General features: G+C 33.5%; 1 protein-coding gene across 19 annotated transcripts in view; it reads left to right on the top strand.

Annotated features, from left to right (window-relative positions):
- Positions 1-20,792, top strand: part of ZNF280D (zinc finger protein 280D) — a 104,497-nt gene extending 83,705 nt beyond the window's left edge. For 11 of the 19 annotated variants that reach the window (XM_032297338.1, XM_032297339.1, XM_032297342.1 and 8 more), the window contains 4 exons: positions 8,850-8,895; positions 10,168-10,290; positions 15,452-15,507; positions 18,854-20,792. In XM_032297338.1, coding sequence (XP_032153229.1) covers positions 8,850-8,895; positions 10,168-10,290; positions 15,452-15,507; positions 18,854-19,475 — 847 coding nt within the window. In that variant the 3' untranslated portion in view covers positions 19,476-20,792. Of the gene's footprint in view, positions 1-8,849; positions 8,896-10,167; positions 10,291-15,451; positions 15,508-18,194; positions 18,477-18,853 lie in introns of those variants that run through there. The other 8 variants (XM_032297348.1, XM_032297349.1, XM_032297340.1 and 5 more) reach the window with 6 other exon arrangements.
- The last annotated feature ends 972 nt before the right edge of the window (positions 20,793-21,764 follow it).

Consider the following 21,764-nt stretch of genomic DNA (forward strand, 5'->3'; position numbering starts at 1 on the left):
TGAGTAAATTACTTAACCTTGCAGACCTCAGCTTCCTCATCAGTAAAAGATATGTAATAAATTCCTTGCTGGGTAGCTGTGAAAAATAGAGATAGAGATAATGTATAAAAATTAATTAGACTGGGAACGGTGGCTCACGTCTGTAATCCCAGCAGTTTGGGAGGCCAGGCGTGTGGATCACGAGGTCAGGAGATTGAGACCATTCTGTCCAACATGGTGAAACCCCTTCTCAACTAAAAAATTAGCTGCTTGTGGTGACATGTGTCCATAATCCCAGCTACTTGGGAGGCTGAGGCATGAGAATCACTTGAACCCAGGAGGTGCAGGTTGTGGTTAACCGAGATGGCACCATTGCACTCCAGCCTGGTAACAGAGTGAGACTCCATCTCAAAAAACAAAAAAACAAAAAAAATTAATTAGTTAAATTATTAATTTAAATAATTTAGCTAAATATTTAATTTAAATTATTTTGCCCTGGCCTGACAGATAGCAGACACTCAATAAATGCACATAGTTGTTGCCATTGCTGTTTTAGCTGCTGCTGCTGCTACTACCACCACTACTGTTACTGCTGCCCCTGCTGCTATTGCTATTACTGCTGTTGCTATTATTTCTGCTATTTCCTGATAACAGGAAACCCTGGAAACTACTTACCAGTGGAATCTTCTCGTTATTGAGAGTTTTAGTGGCAATACGCTATGGTTATTTGTAATTTTAACTTAAAGCTCACAGGTCTGGCAGCTTATGTTTCCAAACTGCTGGGTGGATGGCATCTTATTGCAGTGCTTTAATGAATCTTTAAGATTATCTAATGTTAGAATTGAGAGTGTTCTGGTTTTTCCAGTACAAAAACTATGAAACAACACTGCCTTGTTGAAAACTAGCACAGAATCCTCTCTGTTTAGAAAGAAAGAATTTCTTTATTGCTTATGGAATCCTTTCTTCAACTAAAACTTTTTATTAATTATTACCAGGCATTTATTTTCAGAAATCTTGGCTACTTATTCAGTACTACTAATTTTATAAAAATGTTTAATTGTACTAGTTTGCAATAGTCATGTAGCTTTTTCTTTTGAAATGATTTTTTAAAAATCTGCCTTTTTCAAATATTACAGATACTGTAACTCAGTCGTGAGTTCATTTCTCAGTCCATTTCTTCCCTCCTCTGTTTCCCTGTTTATCTACCTGGATGGATGAATTATAACAAAATAGAAGTAAAGGCTTGAGTTTTGTACGTTTCTTTTTCTTGCCAAAAAGTCAAGAGTAGAATGATAATTTCTTATAGCAGATCTTCACAGTGTAAGAATCTGTGGTAAATACATAATAACTCCAGCTTGCTAAACTAGGCTACTTAACTGGTTGCCTATTTTATTGCTGAATCAAATGTCCTAAAAGCCACAATGTGAAGAGATTTTAAAAGTTGATTTAGTTCTCTAAGTGACATCCATGTTTGTTCTAAGCAAAGTAGAATGGGAAAAACATTGGCAGTCAAAGTATTAGAGCTTAAGAACCCAGCTGTCTCACTAGCTTTAAGGGAAAATTACTCAGTTTCTTTTTCTGTGAAATGGGATTGAAAATATCTGTGTTTTGAAGATTTAAAAAATATGTAAAATGTGTTTCACAGATGTTAATGTGTGTATTATACTTTATTTAATCCCCCTAATTTAATGAGGTTTATACTTAGCACCAATAGTAACTACATGGCTCATTAACAGCATGATATAGATAACCCTCCCATACATTCTTTGTCACTGAACATTGATACCCTGCTTTTTATGTGTATAAGATTCTGTGTCAGGTGTTGGAAATGAAAATATAAATAAAATGTGGTTTATACCACCAAAGCAATTACAGAATAATGGAATTAGAAATGTAGACCCTGAATCCACATTTTTTATAGGTCCTACAGTCAACTGATTTCATAATCAATTAAACAACTAATACCATATGTATATTTCATTATGGGATTTTTTTTTGTGTGAATGCTGCATCAGAAGAGAATCTGGACCTATTCCCAACGTGAAATATCACTTTATTCTGCCACTCTCAAACCAATAAGTCATTAATTATCTTTCATAAATGTAATCAGTAAGTAAACTCTTTTAGAAATAGAATGGCAGCCTTTTTCTATAAATCTTATATTTTAAAATATTATTTATGTTAAAATATGTTGTCATTGAATCTGTGATCATTGAAGAATATATGAGTTCATTCCATTATTTTCCTGAACTTACTCACAGGAATTATTGGCTCTGGTCATAATTCTAAATTACAACTCTCTAGTTCTTATGTTTTCAGAATTGTCAGGAGTCTTCATTTATTTCGTAAGATTTTTGAAAAACAAACTGATATGATCTGTTGAGTTTATTTTGGGCTTGTTTCCTTCTTTAAACTTTTGAAATGTGACCAGGATTATAGCTCCTAGATTCTCTTGGCCTACCATGGACGTTAATATCTCAAACCAGATCTTTAGGAACTGTAAAATATTTCTTCCTTTTCAAAATAGACTTAATATATTTGCCCCTGGTATGTAATTGCAAATCAGTAGGTAGGATCTAAGCATCAAGATATGGTGGTTTCTGGCAATTTGAACTTCTGTCTTTGATATCTGGTAAGCAGGGAGAATTTGAGACGCAGTGAAATGGAAAAATAAATGCAACTTTAGTGTATTCTTTCATTTAGGACAAACTGTACCAATCTCTACCGTGATTCTGAGCTTACTACCATTTTTTTCAGTCTCTGGTTCCTAAGGGTCATTTATTCTAGATTATAAATTAAATATCCAGGGTATAATTCAATATTACCAACAAACCAAAATAATAAAATAGAGCCCTAGACTGTCATTAAAATCTTCTGCCTACATTGATGATGGTCTGATATTTTTCTTTACATTTTTACACATGAATATTTTGGTCTTTTTGATTTCTTGTCTCTCTGTCTTTACCTAATTCTTTCTTCTGTCTATCTAAAATGATTTTTCTTCTCTATCTTTGTTATAATAGCTTTAGATGGCCAAATCATACCCTGGTGTTCTAAGATGAGTAGATCATTTCATACTAGAAAAAATAGGACTGGTCCTAAGGAGAGTAGACCAGCAATCAAAATTAATGTCTATGGTTCTGAGGGTGAGGTGGAAGCATGGCAGTAGAGATATTTAGGCGATAAAAGGAACCTCTGTTGTATACTCTCAAGCAGATTCTGAGCAAGAAGATTGAGTCTATACTCTAACCATACCCATGACAATAATAGCTAACATTGAGCACATGCAGTGTGGCAGGCACTCTTCTAAGTGTTTTGCATTTATTTACTGATTTAATTCTCACATATTTGTGAGATATGAGCTGTTACTATCCTGATTTCATGGATGAGACTTCTGAGATACAGATATCTTAAATAATTTTCCCAAGGTCACGCATAGCTGTTGACCTCAGTGGAGAGCCTCAATTTAAATTGTCTTCAGAGACCAAACTACTCAGTACTGTCCTCTATTGCTTCTCTTCTGCTTGTAGTGCTAGATGTACATCCTGTCTTGTTTGTGATTGGCCAAGAAACTTGATAGGACTAAGCTTCAGTGTTAACGTCCTCTTTCCACAGAAGGGTAGGCAGCAACTTACACAACCATAGGATTGGGACAGTAATCTAGCATGCCAGTTTACTGTCTCTCACATGTTCTGTTGCTCAAACTTCATAGAAATACTACCCTAATGATGTTTGGGCAATATAACGTTTGAACAAAGAATGGTATAAATTGGTCTTTTAGTAGGATTAATTTGGCAGTGATACTCAGCATGTTTTTGAGTGGAAAACATTTAGAGGCAGAGAGATCAGTTTTCCTGGCATGATCATAAGGGAGCCTGATTCACAGGAGAGGAATTGGCTTGAGGCAGTGCAGTGGAAATTTGAAGTAGAACCCACACATTTAATCCTCATTCTGTTATTTAATGGCTTTCTAACTTTAGCATTTTTAGGTCTCAGATTTTCTCATCTGCAAGATGGGAGCAGTTGAATAGTATAATCTCTTAGGACTCAAGTCTATTACACTGTGATCTCTGAGCTGAATCGTCAGCTGTTTGAAAAATAATAAATTGGAATAAAAATGGAGGAGTCATTTTCTGGATTTTGATTTTGAAGTTATATGAAGAGAAGTGATGGTTGGTGGCAGGGTGTAGTGACTCACACCTATAATCCCAGCACTTTGGGAGGGAGAGACAGGAGGATCACTTGAGCTCAGGAGTTCACAACCAGCCTGGGCAACATGGTGAAATCCCATCTCTACAAAAAAAGTACAAAAATTAGCCAATTGTTGTGGTGTGACTGTGGTCCCAGCTACTCAGAAGGTGGAGATGGGAGGATCACTGGAGCCTGGGGGTGGAGGTTACAAGTGAGCGGTGATCACACCAGAGGTAGTCCAGCTTGGGCAAAAAATAAATAAATAAGTAGAAGTGGTTGGAATTGTATATAAGGATGAGAAACACAAGAGGCAGGTCTGAGTGCTAATATTTCCGTATGAATGTTCTATAAGTACCACAAATCCAATATGTCCAAAACTGAATTTATTTTTCCCTCAAAGAATCCTTTTTCCCTCCTCTGAATTCTGTATCATGAATAATCTCTTACCACCCAGAGTAGGCATTTGAGGGGGTCATATTTGTTCTTCTCATTTAACTTTATCCAGTGTATACTTACATTTTTTTGCTTTTAATTTGTTCTCATTTCCCTAAATCAACTTTTTCTCCATTGATTCTTACTGTTTTAGTTGAGACAGTCATTAACTGTCTAGTCTTCCAACAATACAGCCTTTTTTCTTTCTGATGTACAAATTTGGTCATACTTTCCTATTAGCCTTAAAGTTCTTAGCATGAACACTTTAGTGTAGAAATCAAGACCTTCCTTGAAGAGCCACTTGTATGTTTTCAGCTTCATCTTTGACTGCTTTGCTTGGTGCCTGACATTTCAGTGATATGAGACCACCAAGGTTCTCATTTTGTCGTCTTGTTTCATACTACTTTGCCTTTGCTCTGCCTTGGATTGCTTTACCCTGCTTTGCTAACTCCTGTTCTTGCAGGACTAAGTTCACTATAGTATTTCACTGCTTCCTTGCCTCTTTCCCTTTCATAGTGGCTTAGTTCTGTGAACAAAGATGTCTCCTCCAGAACTTTCATAATGTAATCATTTGCTTCATTATGTTTTCTTGGCAATGAACTCCTTGACAGGAGAAAGAGTCTTTTTTAACTTTGGACTGGAACACTTAGTACAATACCTGAAATATGTGTACAACCTTGTAAATGTTTTCTCAGGCACCCTTTCCACGTACAAATATATTGATAATTCTAAGAAGAAATGATCAGAAATGTGTTAGTGAAGGTATTTTAATTTTATTTTGCTTGTGTGTGTGTATGTGTGTGTGTGTGTTTTGAGACAGAGTCTTGCTGTTTTGCTTAGGCCAGAGGGCTGGAGTGCAGTGTGCAATCATGGCTCACTGCAGCTTCTAAGACCTAGGCTCAAGCAATTCTCCTGCCCCAACCTCCTGAGTAGCTGGGACTGCAGGTATGTACAACCACACGTGGCTAACAAAAAAAATTTTTTTTTTGTAGAGATGAGGTCTCCCTATGTTGTCCAGGCTGGTCTCACACTCCTGGGCTCAAATGATCCTCCCGTCTTGGCCTCCCAAAGCATTGGGATTACAGGCATGTGCCAGCATGCTTGGCCTAAGTGGAAGGTCTTGATTACTGGCTGACTTTACTACTGGTTGTTTTACAGCCTCTTTTCAACTTTTTTAGTGTGCTTACAAATATTCTTAAAGATTACATTTCTAACATCAGCATTGAAATTTTTGGCTTTTAAATGTTACCGGAAAGAAAAAATGTGGCCTAGCTGAAATGAATCTGAATATTTTTCCCCTTACAGCTCTTCTCCTCACCCCATGGTATGTTTATAGTGTGACTGAAACCTCAAAGGAACATACTACTATAAGTGAACCAGAATGTTAAATTTTGCATGGATTGGCTGGGTGCAGTGGCTCATGCCTATAACCCCAGCACTTTGGGAGGCCGAGGTGGGCAGATCACCTGAAGTCAGGAGTTCAAGACTAGTTTGATCAATATGATGAAACCCTGTCTCCACTAAAAATACAAAAATTAGCTGGTTGTGGGGGCATGTGCCTGTAATCCCAGCTGTTTGGGAGGCTGAGACAGGAGAATCACTTGAACCTGGGAGGCGGAGGTTGCAGTGAGCCGAGATTGTACCGTTGCACTGCAGCTTGGGCAACAAGAGTGAAACTTCGTGATTACGCCTAAGACCTGCAGAAAAATGCAAATAGGGCCATTTTAGACTTTAGAGGGAAAAGCTTGTCCTGTAGAAATATATCAGAAAGATCTATTTCAGCAGGTTTTCATAGAGGGAGAAAAATTATTTACTTGCAATCTTGATCACTAATGATGTTGAAATCGATCACCAGTCAGTCCTTCTGTTCTCTTTGCATTGAAATTTTAAATAGTGTTTGCTATAAATGTTACACCATATTTTTTAAATTAAAACTTATTGTAACATTCACAGGTGAGAAATATAATTACTTAAAAGCGGGTCATCAGCTCAGAACTTTGAGCTTAGCAAATTTCACTGCCTTCTACCAAAGTAATTGAATGTCTAAAATAATGACTATTTCAGCAGGTATCTTTAGTGAATAAGAATTATAGGTAAGAAAATTTTTCTTCTTTTCTAAAAGTGTTAATGATGTATTAATAGTCATTAAAATTTATTAATCATTAAGCATACTTTTATAATTCAAAATTTTAGTGTACATTTTAATGATGAATTTTATAATTTAAAATTTACTGTGTGCTTTTCTAAATATTTTTAAGATTTGTTTTTCTAAATGTGTTCACTAGTTATTACAATTCAGAATACTAATATGGTAAAAGGCACAAAACAAGACTGAAATTACAGGCTTCTTAATGCAAGTATTTCAATAACTTACTGTGTTCTCACCTACCAGTTTCTTGCCAGTGTAATAGAGAGTAATAAAAACCTCTCTCACCAACCTCTATCGCAGAGATAGCAAGAAGATTGTCTTTCCTCTGTTGAAATGCCAGCAATAATAAACATGCTTAATGGGGCTCATTTTAATAGCTGCATACAATGAGTTTATTATAATAGGCAAATGCTAAAATTATTAGCATGATAATATTTCTTTTATAAGAATATATAAGGTCTTACTTTTTGATAATGTTTACAACAGTAAGCTGAGAGAGAAAAATCTTTTATGAAATCTTTAAACTGTGCTGTGACCAATTTGTTTTTCAAACTGAATTTAAAATGACTAAATGCTTAGAAACAAAAAATCAGTTTTAATATACACATTTATTTCAAAACTTCATTAGCTTACTTTTCCATACTTCTTACTTTTTAGACGAATTTTCATGTTTTCTTACTACTTTATTACTGATTTTATTCTTAAAACTTATTTTCCTTTGTAATTTGTTAAAGCAGTGAAGTTATACTGTATATTTGATGTGATGTCATCTTTATAAATATTGTGCGCAATTAAATACTTGAGACAATTACAAAAGCTTTAACCCCCTAAATGATTGACATTTGTGTATTTTGTCAATTTTCTGTGCAAGTTTTATTCATTTCAATTTGCTTAACAAGTTGGTTGTAAATTATTGTAGTGCACTGCCAATATAGTGGTTTTTACAAAGACATAATCTATTTTAAGTTAGCAGTTTTGCCTAATAGCTAAAAAATAGGTAGCTAAGTTTATACAGTTAATTATTATTAATATTTAGCAAAGTATTAGCATTTGAAGTCCTAATTTTTAAAATATGCCCTGAAAACATGGAAAAAGAAGGAAGATTTTGCCAACTCTGTATTTCATTGATTAGCCATGAGAGTAGCTTTTAGAAAGATGGTTGACATTTCTATCATATTAGATATCCTTTTTTTGTCAATGAAATTTAAGATAATATAGTCGTTTATGTTAAATATATTATTTCTTAGTCTTAGCTATTAAGCCTTCAAAAAATTATGTATCACTTAACTCTTGGGTTAATGGCATGTCAGATCAGGTAGGTACCCTACCTACACAGATTAAAATTGAGTTAAATATATAATATCACAAATAATATTCAGTCATTTCTGTAGGTTCTAAAACAAAGATCCTTTGGATAAGCTAGCTTTTAGATTAAACTGATTATTTTACAAGATTTTCTGGATGGCATATAACTTTGTTAATGTTATAATAAGTTATAATTAATATTTTTAGAAATCAAGAAGTTTTAATATTTGAGCAGTGCTTATGGAAGTGTTAAAGAGAATATATTCCTCAAAATTCTAATTATTTCTGTGATTTTACTGCCTCCAGAGTAAGTTAACAATAATATATATTTAAGTGGAATTATGTTGAATTTCACTGTAGATAAAATATTTATCTTTTTTCACTTTTAAAGTCCTGTAATCGTAAATCCTGATGCATATTACTTTTATGAACATATAACTTGCTTTTAATTTTTAAAAAGTAATTCTTGTTTTGAAACTGTTTTACTAATGTGTCTTTTATTTTAAATTGTACTTAGCAAAGAGAACATTTCTTAAGTGCCCTTTTGTCAGAGAACAAGGAAATATACATCTTTATTTATTGATTTAGCACATTTATTGAATCTACTGTTTAGTCTCATATATTTAACTTTTACCTTAAAACATTTACAAAGATCAATTTACTATTAAAGCATAAAATGTACGTTAGTTTCGATCTACATTTTAATTATTTTAGGCATGCAGAAAAAGAATTGTTTTATATTTTATCATCATATGTATAAAATAAAATATTCAAAACTTATCTTGTTTTCAAGATTAAAAAAAGAAGCTCCCACAAAGGAACAAAAACCTGTGTCTAAGGTAAAGTTCATTTTACTTTATACCTTAAAGGTTTATACACTCGAAAGTATTATTAGTGCGATTTAAAATTTTTTTTCAATTTCAATATGCATACATCAACAATATTTGGGATGTTGTGAGGAGGAAAAAAATTGAGATTTGAAATTTTTCACTAGATATAAAAATGTCTAGTCCTAAGTAAAATTTTAGGGTATTCTTGTTTTGACAAAGACGACTTATGTTTCACTTGTTTGTTATTTAGTTCAACTAGTGAGTAATGGAGATAAATTTATGAATTAAAAATCCCCAAATCAGTAAAATCTCAATTATTTGGTACACTGGAAAAATTAATCTTTCCAGGATAATTTTCTGGGATATTTTAACTGTCAAAAGGTTAAGGTAATTTTTAAAATAGAAGTATTTTGAATATATATTAAATATGTTTTAGCTATCTTAAACAAGTACTCTAAATGCAAGACTCAGAACTATCATATAAATGTTATTTACTGGACAATCTAATAGATAAGTGCAGAAATAGTTTTGCTCAACTACTTGCTCTCATCAATTTATGTTGGTATTACTTAATAACTGTTTGCCTTTTTTTGAGTAAAATTAAGTGAAGTAGACTTGATACTTACCTTTTGAATACTTTCTGTCTTGAGTGGTGCATAATATAAGTGAAATCCAGGCAGAAGTATCAGCCTTCTTCCAAGAAGCTTTGTTTTGTACCATAGAAAGCTTCCTTTTGTTTAAAAAAATTTTAACTACAAATAAATTAACAGATGCAGAATTTTTTTTGGTTGTTGTTGTAATCTCTTTCTTCTTGAGGGAGTTTTGGTAGTTTGGTAGTTTCTGGTTTTTAAAAATTCTCCTGGCTGGAGATATAATGGAGCAAATGTGTCATGTGATGCAGGGGTATACAAGCCAATATTTTGCCACCAAAATAATTATGCCAAATTTGTACATTGTTTAACTCATTATAATTTGACAGGAAAAAATGCTGCATACGTGAATTTAAATATGATCAACTTTTTTAGTATTGTACAAAGGATATATATTTTAGGGGCACGGGAATTCAGTGAGCAAACAGGATATTCTTGTCTAGTCTAAAAACGATATTAAAATCACATACCATTACCTGATAGTATCAAGATAAAATGCATTTGAGACACTTTGCATGCAAATTAAAGATGATTATCAAATATTAAATGATATAATATCAAATGACAAAATACATTATGCTGAAATTGAAAGCATGTTGATAGAAATAGCTTACAAATTTTTATTATGCAGATTATCTGTGTGGATATTTTGAGCCAAGTGGAAGAAGCTAAAGCTTTACAGTCAGTAAACATGACTGTATATAAAGCTATATACTTAATAAAAGATGTATCCCTTTGCTTACAACAATTGAAGGTAATTTTGAAAGTGTACTTGATGAACATAAAATTTCAGCAAGAGATTTGTATATTCTCAAATTTGAAAATAAATGAAAAAGAGTACATAAATGAGAAATGCATGAGTCACTGGATGAAGAGCATTGATAATTATGAGGACTGTGCTTATTAAATAGAACTTAAGATTATAAATGCCCTAATTTCATATTTTATGTAGAGATATGAAAAATTCAGTGAAATTCTTTCCGATTTTAAATTTCTAAACTGGAGAAAAGTTGTTTTATATAAATACATCCGATTTACAAAAATGAGCCACTAAGTTTGCACTTAAATATTCTGATGATTTAAGTTCTATTCCATGTGAAATAGTTGAAAGCAGCATTTGATATCAATAATATACAATCAAGTTTGTGTTTGGGTCTTCTACACTTTAGTGACATATTTTACTTAGTATAATCTTACACAGATTTGGGAATGTTGTTCAAAAATTTTAAACAATTCCAGCCACAATGGCATTCTGCAAATGAAGATTACTGTAAACTGAAGTTAATATAACATTTTTTTTATGATTGTTACTTGTTGAAGATAAATTGTTATACATGGCAGTTTGCTCATTTGAAAACAAAATAAGAAAAGAATTAGATTTGAAAATATACTATTGATGTGTTTGCTTCTATTAACTGGAAGAATAAAATAATTCTGTTTTTCGCAGAAATAAAATGCTTGAATTTAAGCTTATGTGAGTTTAATTCACCTATTTTTAAATTTTTCAGTATTTTTCTGACTAATATTCTACAAAAAAAAATTAAATACACAAAAATAGGCTGGGCACAATGGCACACACCTGTAATCCCAGCACTTTGGAGACCAAGGTGGGAAGGTTGCTTAAATTCAGGAGTTCGAGACCAGCCTGGGAAACAAAGTGAGACCCTGTTGCTAAAAACAAAAAACAAAACAAAACAAAAACACAACACACACAAACAAAACTTACAGGGGTATTAATTTTTTCTTTTTCCTCAGGCACCAGTATGGCTTGGTATAGTACTTACTGCAGAAAAGTTATATCAAAATTTTTGAGACTGTTATGCTGAGCCAGAAAGTACCCCATGAGTTCTTTTTCTTTTCTATACCTTATTTTATTTTTCTGGAGTTAAAAATATATATCTTTTCTACATATTTGTTTAGTTTTCTGTGCACCTGATGCTGGTTTTTTTTTTTTCCTTGATGTTTCACTTTGTCTCTCTAACACCTGAAAATAGTTTTTCCAGTGTTCACACACATAAAAAAAATTGTTGGGGGCTGAGGGGGTTTCTGAAATCTCCCAGACTCCCACCTCAAGTTAAACTAGTTGCACTGTAAGCATATGCTTAGTGTTGTTACGTCAAGATTATTCTTTGCCACTGTTGTGTTGGATGTTCTGTTTGCTAAACCATGAATTATTCCTCATTTCTTGGCTTACTCATCATTTTGATAATTGTGTCCTCTACTAGCTTCCTCATAAGGTGTGCCTCTTTTTTCAGTCCTTGCATATCTAAAAATATATTTATACAAATGAGATTTTGGCTCAAGTACACAGAAACAATTCCCATGCCGTTTTTTAAATGTTGTTTTTACTATCTTTTTATATGCAGTATTTTTATTAAGTCTAATGCATTTCTTGCTCCAGTTTCTTGTTATTTAAGTTACGTTTTTTCTTTTTGGAAAGTTTCATGATTGTCTCTGTCACTGGTGTTTTGAAATTGCATGATATGTTCACCCATCCTCGTTTTTTCATTCATTACATGGGCATTTGACAAACTTGGGAGTTTGGAGATTTCTGTTTGGGGGAAGTTTTATTGTGTTATTTCTTTGGTAAATGTTCAGTTTTATTTTCTCTCTGTGTGTGTGTGTGTGTGTGTGTGTGTGTGTGTGTGTGTGTTTAAGAAGTGCCGATTATTCTAATATTGAGCCTCCTGCATCAACTCCTTTTTTTAAAAAAATAACTCTTTTAATTATATGGTATTTTTTTGGTGGCCTTTCATCTTTTTGTTTTTTTTGTTTCAATCTTTTTAAAAATTTTCTAAACTTAATTACTTATTTTAGTTGCCATCGTTCTAATTTTGAAAAGCTCTACAATTTTGTATTTGTTCTGTAGTTCCCTTTTTTTATGGTTTTTGTTATTATTTAATGGATATAATAACATACCTCTTTGGGGATATTAAATATTTTATATACACTTTTTTCTTTTGTTCCCAGCAATGCCTCTGATGTGTCCAAGCCCCTTTCTTTATTTCTTTTTGTTTAATTTGGTCTTTTTCATGTTAAAGTATATCTTTTGTTGTGTGGTGATCCTTGCCCACCCATACATAGTTTTAAAATGAGGCTTAAATAATCATTGAAATCTGTATGTGTTTGAATAGGTACAGGGCTGTCGAGCATAGCCATTCAGGTTGAATACTGCAGAACTCCTGCAAATACTATTTACATATAGCCTTCATAGTCTCAAAAATTCTTAATATTTTTCATATTAGAAATTAAAATCATGATATTTAAAAACTATTTATTGTCAAAAATAAAAACAAATATATGTTAACATAAACTGTGTATTTTTTTCTGAAAAATAACCATTTTCCAAAACAATAGAAATTTAGTTAGAAAGAATGGCTTCATTTTACACTTTTGCATATTTCTTTAATGTCAGGCTTAATAGAAAAAAAAACTGGATTCTCGTGTTTCTGAATCCAGTATGTTGTGATACATACTTTTGGTTGAAATGTATGAATAATACCCAGCTTCACTCAGTACCTTAATAATCTTTTCAAATAATTGAGATTATTTCCTTTGATACTATACCAAAAGTAGACAAGTGGAAGTTTTTTTGCTTGTCACACTGTGGAATCTAACTCCACATCACTGAACTTTTTTGCTTTGTTATATCAAAATCTGTTTGTTTTCATTTTGAAGGGACCTTTTATCCATGCCTAATTTCATAACATCATGCATTGGTCATTTGGAACATACTGGTTCACTGAGTTCCCTAGATCTTCCAAATGTTGAAATATTTCATTATATAATATCAAGCACTCACATTAATTAATATTAGCATTAACCTAATCAGTGGTGGGTAGTTTTTTGCCTGATTTTATTACTGGAAACAAATAGAGTCAGTTATTTTCCTTAATATGATAGGCTCACTTTGTTAATTTTTCAAAAAAAAAACAAAACCAAAGTCTACTGAAACTCAAGTCTAAATAGTCATAGTTTGACAGTCATTCTTTAAAATAAAAAGGTGCTCTATGAAAAACATGTGGGTAAGGAGAACTCACAACTCAATCACAGACCCAAATATTTTCAGTAGGCAACGGTTGTGTCTTATGCATATTTGCATTTTGTCACACAAAATATTAAAAAGATATGAGCTCAAAGATTGAGATGTAATAAAACTCAATTTTATTAAATTTTTATTGGTGTGGTGTGAAGAATACAGTGTGTGTGGTGGTGAAGAATACAGTGACTACTAGTACAGATTGGGTTTAGTGCCACTGCCTTGAGTTATGTTAAGTTGGCAGTGTTTTTACACACCACTGTTTTTATACCAAGAATTGTGACCTCACATGCTTCCTGAAAGTGGCTTGGATTCCCCAAGTGTCCATGTACCACACTTTGAGAATGGATGATATGAATTACAATGTGTAGCCTTCTGGATTTGTGCACTGTACAACATGCACAGTCTGCATGAGAATTGCGTAGACTTCAGTGTAGGAAAATTAGGTGCTGAACTGACTGATTCTTTGTTGAGGAGGATGGTCTCAAAATCATTATGGAGAGGCCCAGTGTGGTGGCTCATGCCTGTAATCCCAACACTTTGGAAAGCTGATGCGGGAGGATCTCTTGAGGCGAGGAGTTTGAGACTAGCCTAGGCAACACTGGAGACTTCGTCTCTACAAAAAAAATTTTTTTAACTAGCTAGTCATCATGGCACACACTGTAGTACTAGTTATCCAGGAGACTGAGGTGGGAGGATTGCTTGAGCTCAGGAGTTTGAGGTTGCAGTTGAACTATGATTGTGCCACTACACTCCAGCTTGGGCGACAGAAAAAAAATATTATGGAAAATTTTTTCTTTATGGTTGATCATTGTCCCCAGAGAGAAATCTAGATTCTAGCCGAGGGTGCTAGGTTGAGGAGTGAGTTCTCTGGGTGTTGGCATTCTGGAAGCCAGGCAGGGAGAGGGATTGATAAGTATGTGGATGTTTACTAAATCTTTGTGTGTTTCTCAGTACTTCATGCCTGCCTTTTGCTGTTCCTGGTGTTCATAAGTCTAGACTATCTCCAGTTCAGAAAGTTAACTTTTAGGCTGGGCATGGTGGCTCAGGCCTATAATCCCAGCACTTTAGGAGGCTGAGGTGGGCATATCATTTGAGGTCAGGAGTTCATGACCAGCCTGACCAACATGGTGAAACCCCATCTCTACTAAAAGTAAAAAGAATTAGCTGGGTGTGGCGGCACATGCCTATAATCCCAGCACTGTGGGGGGCTGAGACAGCTGGATCATCTGAGGGGAGACGAGCCTGGCCAACATGGGGAAACCCAATCTCTACTAAAAATACAAAAATTAGCCGGGCATGGTGGAGGGTGCCTGTAATCCCAGCTACTCAGGAGGCTGAGACAGGAGAGGCGCTTGAACCCAGGAGGTGGAGGTTGCAGTGAGATCGTACCACTGCACTACAGCCTGGGCGACAGAGTGAGAGACTTAAAAAAAAAAAAGTAAGTAAGTAAGTTAACTTCTAGCCTCTTTGGTAAGGGAAGGGATAGGTACCTGTTGTATAAGTTGCGGGGAAGGAGCATTTAGATTTACTAGCAATGCTTAGCTTTTACTTTTTATGTACTAGATAGTATACTGACTGCCTGCAAATACCAGGTATTTTTGCTTCTTTGGGCAAATTGATTCTCTTCTCCTTGCACTCCTCCACCAAAGACATTCATTGTAACTTCCTCCATACTGCTAAATCAATAACCACTCCATTGACTTTCTTTCTTCTAAAAATTTGTTGAAACCTGTTTATAAATTATTTTTTTATTTCTTTGTTATATTAAGTTGCACACTTAAGTTTCTTTTATCTAGAAAGTTTGGTATAATAAAAATAGTTTTCTTTAAGATTAATTATGAATGTAAAAGAAAAGTATCATTAATTATTTCAGGAAATTACAAGACCTAACATGGCTGAAAGAGAAACAGAAACATCAAATTCTGAAAGGTAAATATAAGGAAAAACTGAATTTCTTAAAATTCAAGTATAAGAAATAATTGAGTTGCATTATTTCATAGTTAAATGGCAAAGGAGTTTAATTTTTTGTATATAGTGCTGTTTTCAGTACTGGCTGTTAATTAAAATAAAACTTAAAAATTTTAATCCGACAAAAATATTCTCTAGGTCCTTGGTTTTTAAATCTTTTAAACATGTAGAGTATATTTTAGGTTGTTAAATGTTTAAAAAACGATTTACCAGTAAATAACATGTTGGCAGATTTTCTTTGTCTCTATTAAATGAAAACATTTACAAGATGTTACATGTTACAGGATGGGAGCAGTTATTGCAAATAGGTAATCTTAAGGTTTTTAAAAAGTATTTTCAAAAAGCTGTAAGACTCCTTTTTTTTTTTTTTTTTTTTTTTTGAGATGGAGTCTTGCACTATCGCCCAGGCTGGAGTGCAATGACATGATCTTGGCTGACTGCAACCTCCACCTCCTGGGTTCAAGTGGTTCTCCTGTCTCAGCCTCCCCAGTATCTGGGATTACAGTTGTCAACCACCATGCCCAGTAATTTTTTGTATTTTTAGTAGAGACAGGGTTTCACTTTGTTGGCCAGGCTGGTCTCAAACTCCTGACCTCAGGTGATCTGCCCACCTCAGTCCCCCAACATGCTGGGATTACAGGCATCAGTCACCACGCCCAGCCAAGAGTACTTCTATGGTAGGATCTCAAAAGTTTCAGAATTCAGAGATTGGCTTTTAAATTTTTCATACTTTGGTAGGATTTTAAAGGACATAAGGTATGTCACAATCTTTAAGCAAAAGAGAATCTGAACATCCTTTATTCCAAAGAAGGGTAATTTTATTTTGTCTCTTAGGTAATTTCATCCATTTATATCTGTATGCTATATATTTTAACAGTAGGTTGCCTTTTAGTCTGTTGAGATTAATCTATTGCCCCTAAAAGCAAATTATGGATTTAGTTCTTTTGAAGGTGTTCCTTATACTTCAATAGTAAAGTTATCTAGCCCTTCCTTCACTGGCATTTTTTATAAGTTCTGGGGGGAAATGTTAACAAAATATCAGCTGAGGAGTTGGAAAATGCAGACTAGTCATCTCCATATTATTTAACATTTTCTGTAAATTGTAGTTAGTCCATTATGATCTGAACAAAAATAAGAATTATACAAATTTGAAATGAGGAAAAAAATTACAATTTTTTCATGTGGAATTGACCAGTTAAGGGCCAAAAAATTAGTTAAGAATGATTCGAATTAATGAGAGTATTGATTAAAATAGCCTGACATAAAAATCAGAATCTTTCTGCTCTACCAATAACATATGAGTACAAAATATAGTGGACAAACTCATTCAATCATAATAGTGACAAAAATGATACAACTAATTGATCACAGCCAGTTGCAGAGTTCTTTGTTCCTTCATTCCCATTGCTTCACTTGACTGCCTTAAAAATATCCATACCTATATATAGAGAGAGAAATGTGCAGGATCTAAATGAAGAGAAGCAAAATTTTACTGTGATAAAAAATAATATATTAAATGAATGATGGACTATTTTACAAATTAAATTGTGAATTTAATAAACATTTATGGGATTCGTTTTGGAACCTGACAAACTTAAAAAGATTCACATTTTTCTGCTTATTAATACAATAATGTATTTAATCATTCCTTTGTTGTTGGATAAGAGATTAGGTTTATGGCCGGGTGAGGTGGCTCACACCTGTAATCCCAGCATTTTGGGAGGCCGAGGCAGGTAGATTACGAGGTTAGGAGTTCAAGACTAGCCTGGCCAACATGGTGAAACCCCGTCTCTAACATACACAAAAATTAGCCGGGCATGGTGGTGTGCACCTGTAATCCCAGCTACTCAGGAGGCCAAGGCAGGAGAATTACTTAAACCTACAACGGCGATGTTGCAGTGAGCTGAGATCGCACCACTGTACTCCAGCCTGGGCGGCAGAGTAAGACTTTGTCCCCAAAAAAAAAAATTAGGTTTTTAATATCCACTATTTTAAACATTGTTTTAATGAGCATCCTTGACAAATATTTTTACATTTTTAAAATATGAAATTTATGGGGAAGAGTTGTTAAATGTAGGTGATTTGTTTTATTCTAAAGTACTCTGTTAATCAATAATTGTTAAAATTGGATGCTGTTGGTTTAGGATAAAGACAAATCAGTAGAACAAAATAAATAGCAGAGAAATAGCCTTATACAACTAATAATTTAGTAAATAATAAGTTACCCTTTGGCAATGTTGCTAGGATATTTGAGCAATTCATTGGGAAAACGTCTAAATATCAGATAGATTAAATGTAAGAAATAAGGTATATGTAATCATTAAATTTATTTTAGTAAAATAAGCATCTTTAGATTTATATAATTGATGGGTGATCTTAGAAATCTTCTGTTTCTAATATTTTATGATTCACTAAATAGTTTCTGTTAACACATCAGGGCCAGAAACACACACATATAAACATATATGTGCACAAACATGTACACACACATTGATGTGTATGTATGTTATGTATTTACACACAGTTTTTCAGGCATGTGTTTATGTTTTTAAAATTAGGCTATTAAAAATTAGAGAAATATGTTTGAATGCTTATCTGATTTTATGTATGGAAAGACATTCTAAACATAGGCTATTTAAATCATAAAGGAGGCTGGAAATGGTAGCGCTCATCTGTAATCCCATCACTTTGGAAGCAAGGCAAGAGGATTGCTGGAGCCCAGGAGACCAGCTTGGGCAATATGGCAAGACCCTGTGTGTATCTACAAAAAATAAAAAAAATTAGCCAGGCTTGGTGGTGTACGCCTATATTCCTAACTACTTGGGAGGCTGAGGTGGGAGGATCACTTGAGCCCAGGAGGTGAAAGCTACAGTGAGACATTTGCACCACTGTGTTCTGGTCTGGGTGACAGAGCAACACTCTTTCTCAAGGAAAAAAAAATCATAAAAAAGTATAGATTTCTCCAGTTATATTTTTTTGGGTACTTTTACAAGTTAATAAGAATACTTAAATTTAAATTAGAAACAGGCAATGGATATGAACAGATGAAAAATAACAGCCAGGACTAAAACTGGTTGATAGATTTCTTTTAATATGTGACTCCAGAGTTTCTCTGAATCTTGCCTAGTAAAATGGCCTCCTCCTAAATTACAATGTTGTAGCAAGGATTGGGAACTTGGATTTGTTTTCCTTTTTGGTGGGCAAATGTAGCTTGACTTTTTTTTTTTAGACCATGTCTTTATTTTGATAGTATTCAAAAACATTGCTTTATGAAGAAATAGATAATAAATGACTTTATTTTTTTCAGTAAACAAGATAAAGCTGCTTCAGAAGAAAAAAATGAATGTAATGCAAATTCATTTGAAGGCTCATCAACAACAAAAGGTGAAGAAAGCATAACAGTTTCAGATAAGGAAAATGATACCTGTCTTGCAGACCAGGAAACTGGCTCAAAGAAAATCTTCAGTGGTGATTCAAATATTGGTGCAGATAAAGTGGAAAAGGAAAAACAAATACAGCACGTTTGTCAGGAAATGGAGTTGAAGATGTGCCAAAGTTCAGAAAATGTAATTTTATGTGATCAGATTAAAGATCACCACTCCAGGGAAGCCAGATTTTCTTCAAAGAATATTAAGGATTTGCGGTTAACATCAGATAATGTTAGCACTGATCAGTTTTTGAGAAAAAGAGATGAACCTGAATCTGTTAGTTCTGATGTTAGTGAGCAAGGCAGTATTCATTTGGAACCTCTGACTCCATCAGAGGTACTTGAGTATGAAGCCACAGAGATTCTTCAGAAGGGTAGTGGTGATCCTTCACCCCAGACTGAAGAAGTAGTGTCTGATCAAACAGATAACATTCCTGGAGGAAATAACCCTAGCACAACAGAGGCAACAGTAGACCTGGCAGATGAAAAAGAAAGAAGTTGAAATTAGTCATTTAAGTTTCAGTGTACCAACAATGAGAGCATTTGGAACAGTGCGATCAGGTGAGCTCAGTGGTGCTGTCGTAGGTTCAGAAATGGAAATATGTAAGGGAGGTCATACATACACTTTACCTGTATGCTCAACCTATGTTATCAAACAGATCAGTTCACCAATAATAGCATGATTAGTAGGGATTCCCAAAAACATGGATTTTAATACAGGATTTTAATGGCAGTTACATTTGCAGTGGAATGGTCTCATTTAATGGTTTTTGAGGAAGTGGGATTTGGTTGCTGACATGAATTGATATTAGTTATATTAATAAAGCCTTTTAAATTTCCATCAGATCTAAGCTAAAAATCCTTATTACCTGGATATCCTTTTCCATTAACTGAGAGGAAGGGATTTGGAAACCATATACTTTTTGAGAGTAATTGATTTAAAATAATGGCTTATTGGCATTGTTAATGAAGGCTTTATTTTGAGGATGATGCTGGTAAATGGAGCATGCCTAGAGCGCTAAATTGATCTAATTAGAATTTGGATGAACATAAACTTAATTTTGGATTTAATATAACATTCCAGTCTGTCAGACGCATGTAGGCAGAATATTTGAATCTTTGTACCTCCATACAAGTATTAGCCTGCCAGGCTGTAAGTTTACCTTAATTAAACTTTCAGTGAAAGTGGAATTATTAAGATATAAATTTATATTTGTGCTTTTTGTCAGTGTGTAAGCTGTGCAGAAATTCTTTGATGTATTAGTTGTATTAATGTAAAGTAGAAACCCATTGTTGAAACTCTTGTAGTTATTATGCTTTTAATATTGTTTTAATGATCTTCTTTAGAAATAGGCCCATAAAAATGGTCTGGAAGCCAAACCAAAGTATGATATAATGTAGATATTGTAAAGCAGTAAACTGAAAACATGTCCTGGCATGTATTCAGCCATGTTTAAGTGACTTTTCTATAACTGCAAAATAAAAACTTCAAACGGGACCTAAAACAGTGATGTAAAAAAATTGGTTTTGGAAGTTTAGCCTAATTTATCTATAAGATGGCTGCTAAATTGATTTTTCGGTTTTTTTTATCATCTAGAAAATAATAGATATAGAAATGAATAATATGAAGAACGGTAGTTTGCTTTGAAGTACGAATAAACTTTTATTTAAAATGCTTCATTTTTACTTCTTAAAATGTGCTTTGAATTCATAAAATTTTGTTTCACTGAATGTTCAATGTTTTAAATGGCCATTAAAACTCTGCTGTATATAGTAGTTTTTGAGTAAATATTTGCAATAAAAATCTGTCCCCAAATAATTCTATTTTTCTGATCACTGCTTGATTCAGATTACCTTTGTTGCCTTTAGAAATTATATACTTGTTCAAAGAAATTCAATATCAGTGTTAATGGTGAGGATTTCATTCCACATTCTGTAATTGCTGATACATTATTTTAAATTAGGACTTAAAGTAGAGGGGACAATATTGCTAATATTTATGAGAATAGATTTGCTTTATATATCTCTTCAAGAGAAATAGAATTTAATATTTTTATATCTGCTTAACAATTTGAAGAGGTGAAATAGGCAAAATATATTATGAGTTATTTTGAATAGTTTGGGGAAAGGAGCTAATATTTTTATCTTTCCTGCTCCCAAGAAAAGATAGGGAGAGAGGGAGCCATTAGCTGTCGTCCTTCACCTTGAAATGTAATTCTGTATCATGGAAGACTTTTGGAATAATATAAACCTTAACAGAGCAGGGTGTCAGAAAAAAGCCTGCCTGTATAAGGACCACTTTGTGAGTTATTCAATCTGTTGCCACATTATCATATTATGCTACAAAACTGTAGAGCACTATGCCAAAATAAGTCTCTAAGTGACACCATAATCCCTTTGGAATTTTGGTACTCCAACACCCATATACCTTTCAAGTAGTGGTATTCAAAGTAGCAGGTCAATGAACTGTTTGTACCTATATACTATGAGATAGTGAACTGTAAGTGCTTCATTGAGAAAGTCTGGCAATGAAAAAAAAATTATTTGTTATTTCTTCCCCTTTCCATCTTTTCAGTGTTTTCAGGAAGAAATTATAATTTTTTTTCACCTCATGAATTTTTAAAGAACTATTCTAAACATTGTTAAAATAAACTAACAAGATGTTAGTCACTTTATTTTGGCTACAAGTAAAAGGATGAGGAAACCAACTATCTGGGCAATTTTTTGCCTAAGGCTACAGGCCTAGATTTGAACCGCGTTTGATCTGATTCTAAAGTTATTTTTCCATTAA

The sequence above is a fragment of the Sapajus apella genome, unplaced genomic scaffold (assembly GCF_009761245.1).
Source record: "Sapajus apella isolate SASKATOON/1434 unplaced genomic scaffold, GSC_monkey_1.0 scaffold37, whole genome shotgun sequence".
Lineage (NCBI taxonomy): Eukaryota > Metazoa > Chordata > Mammalia > Primates > Cebidae > Sapajus > Sapajus apella.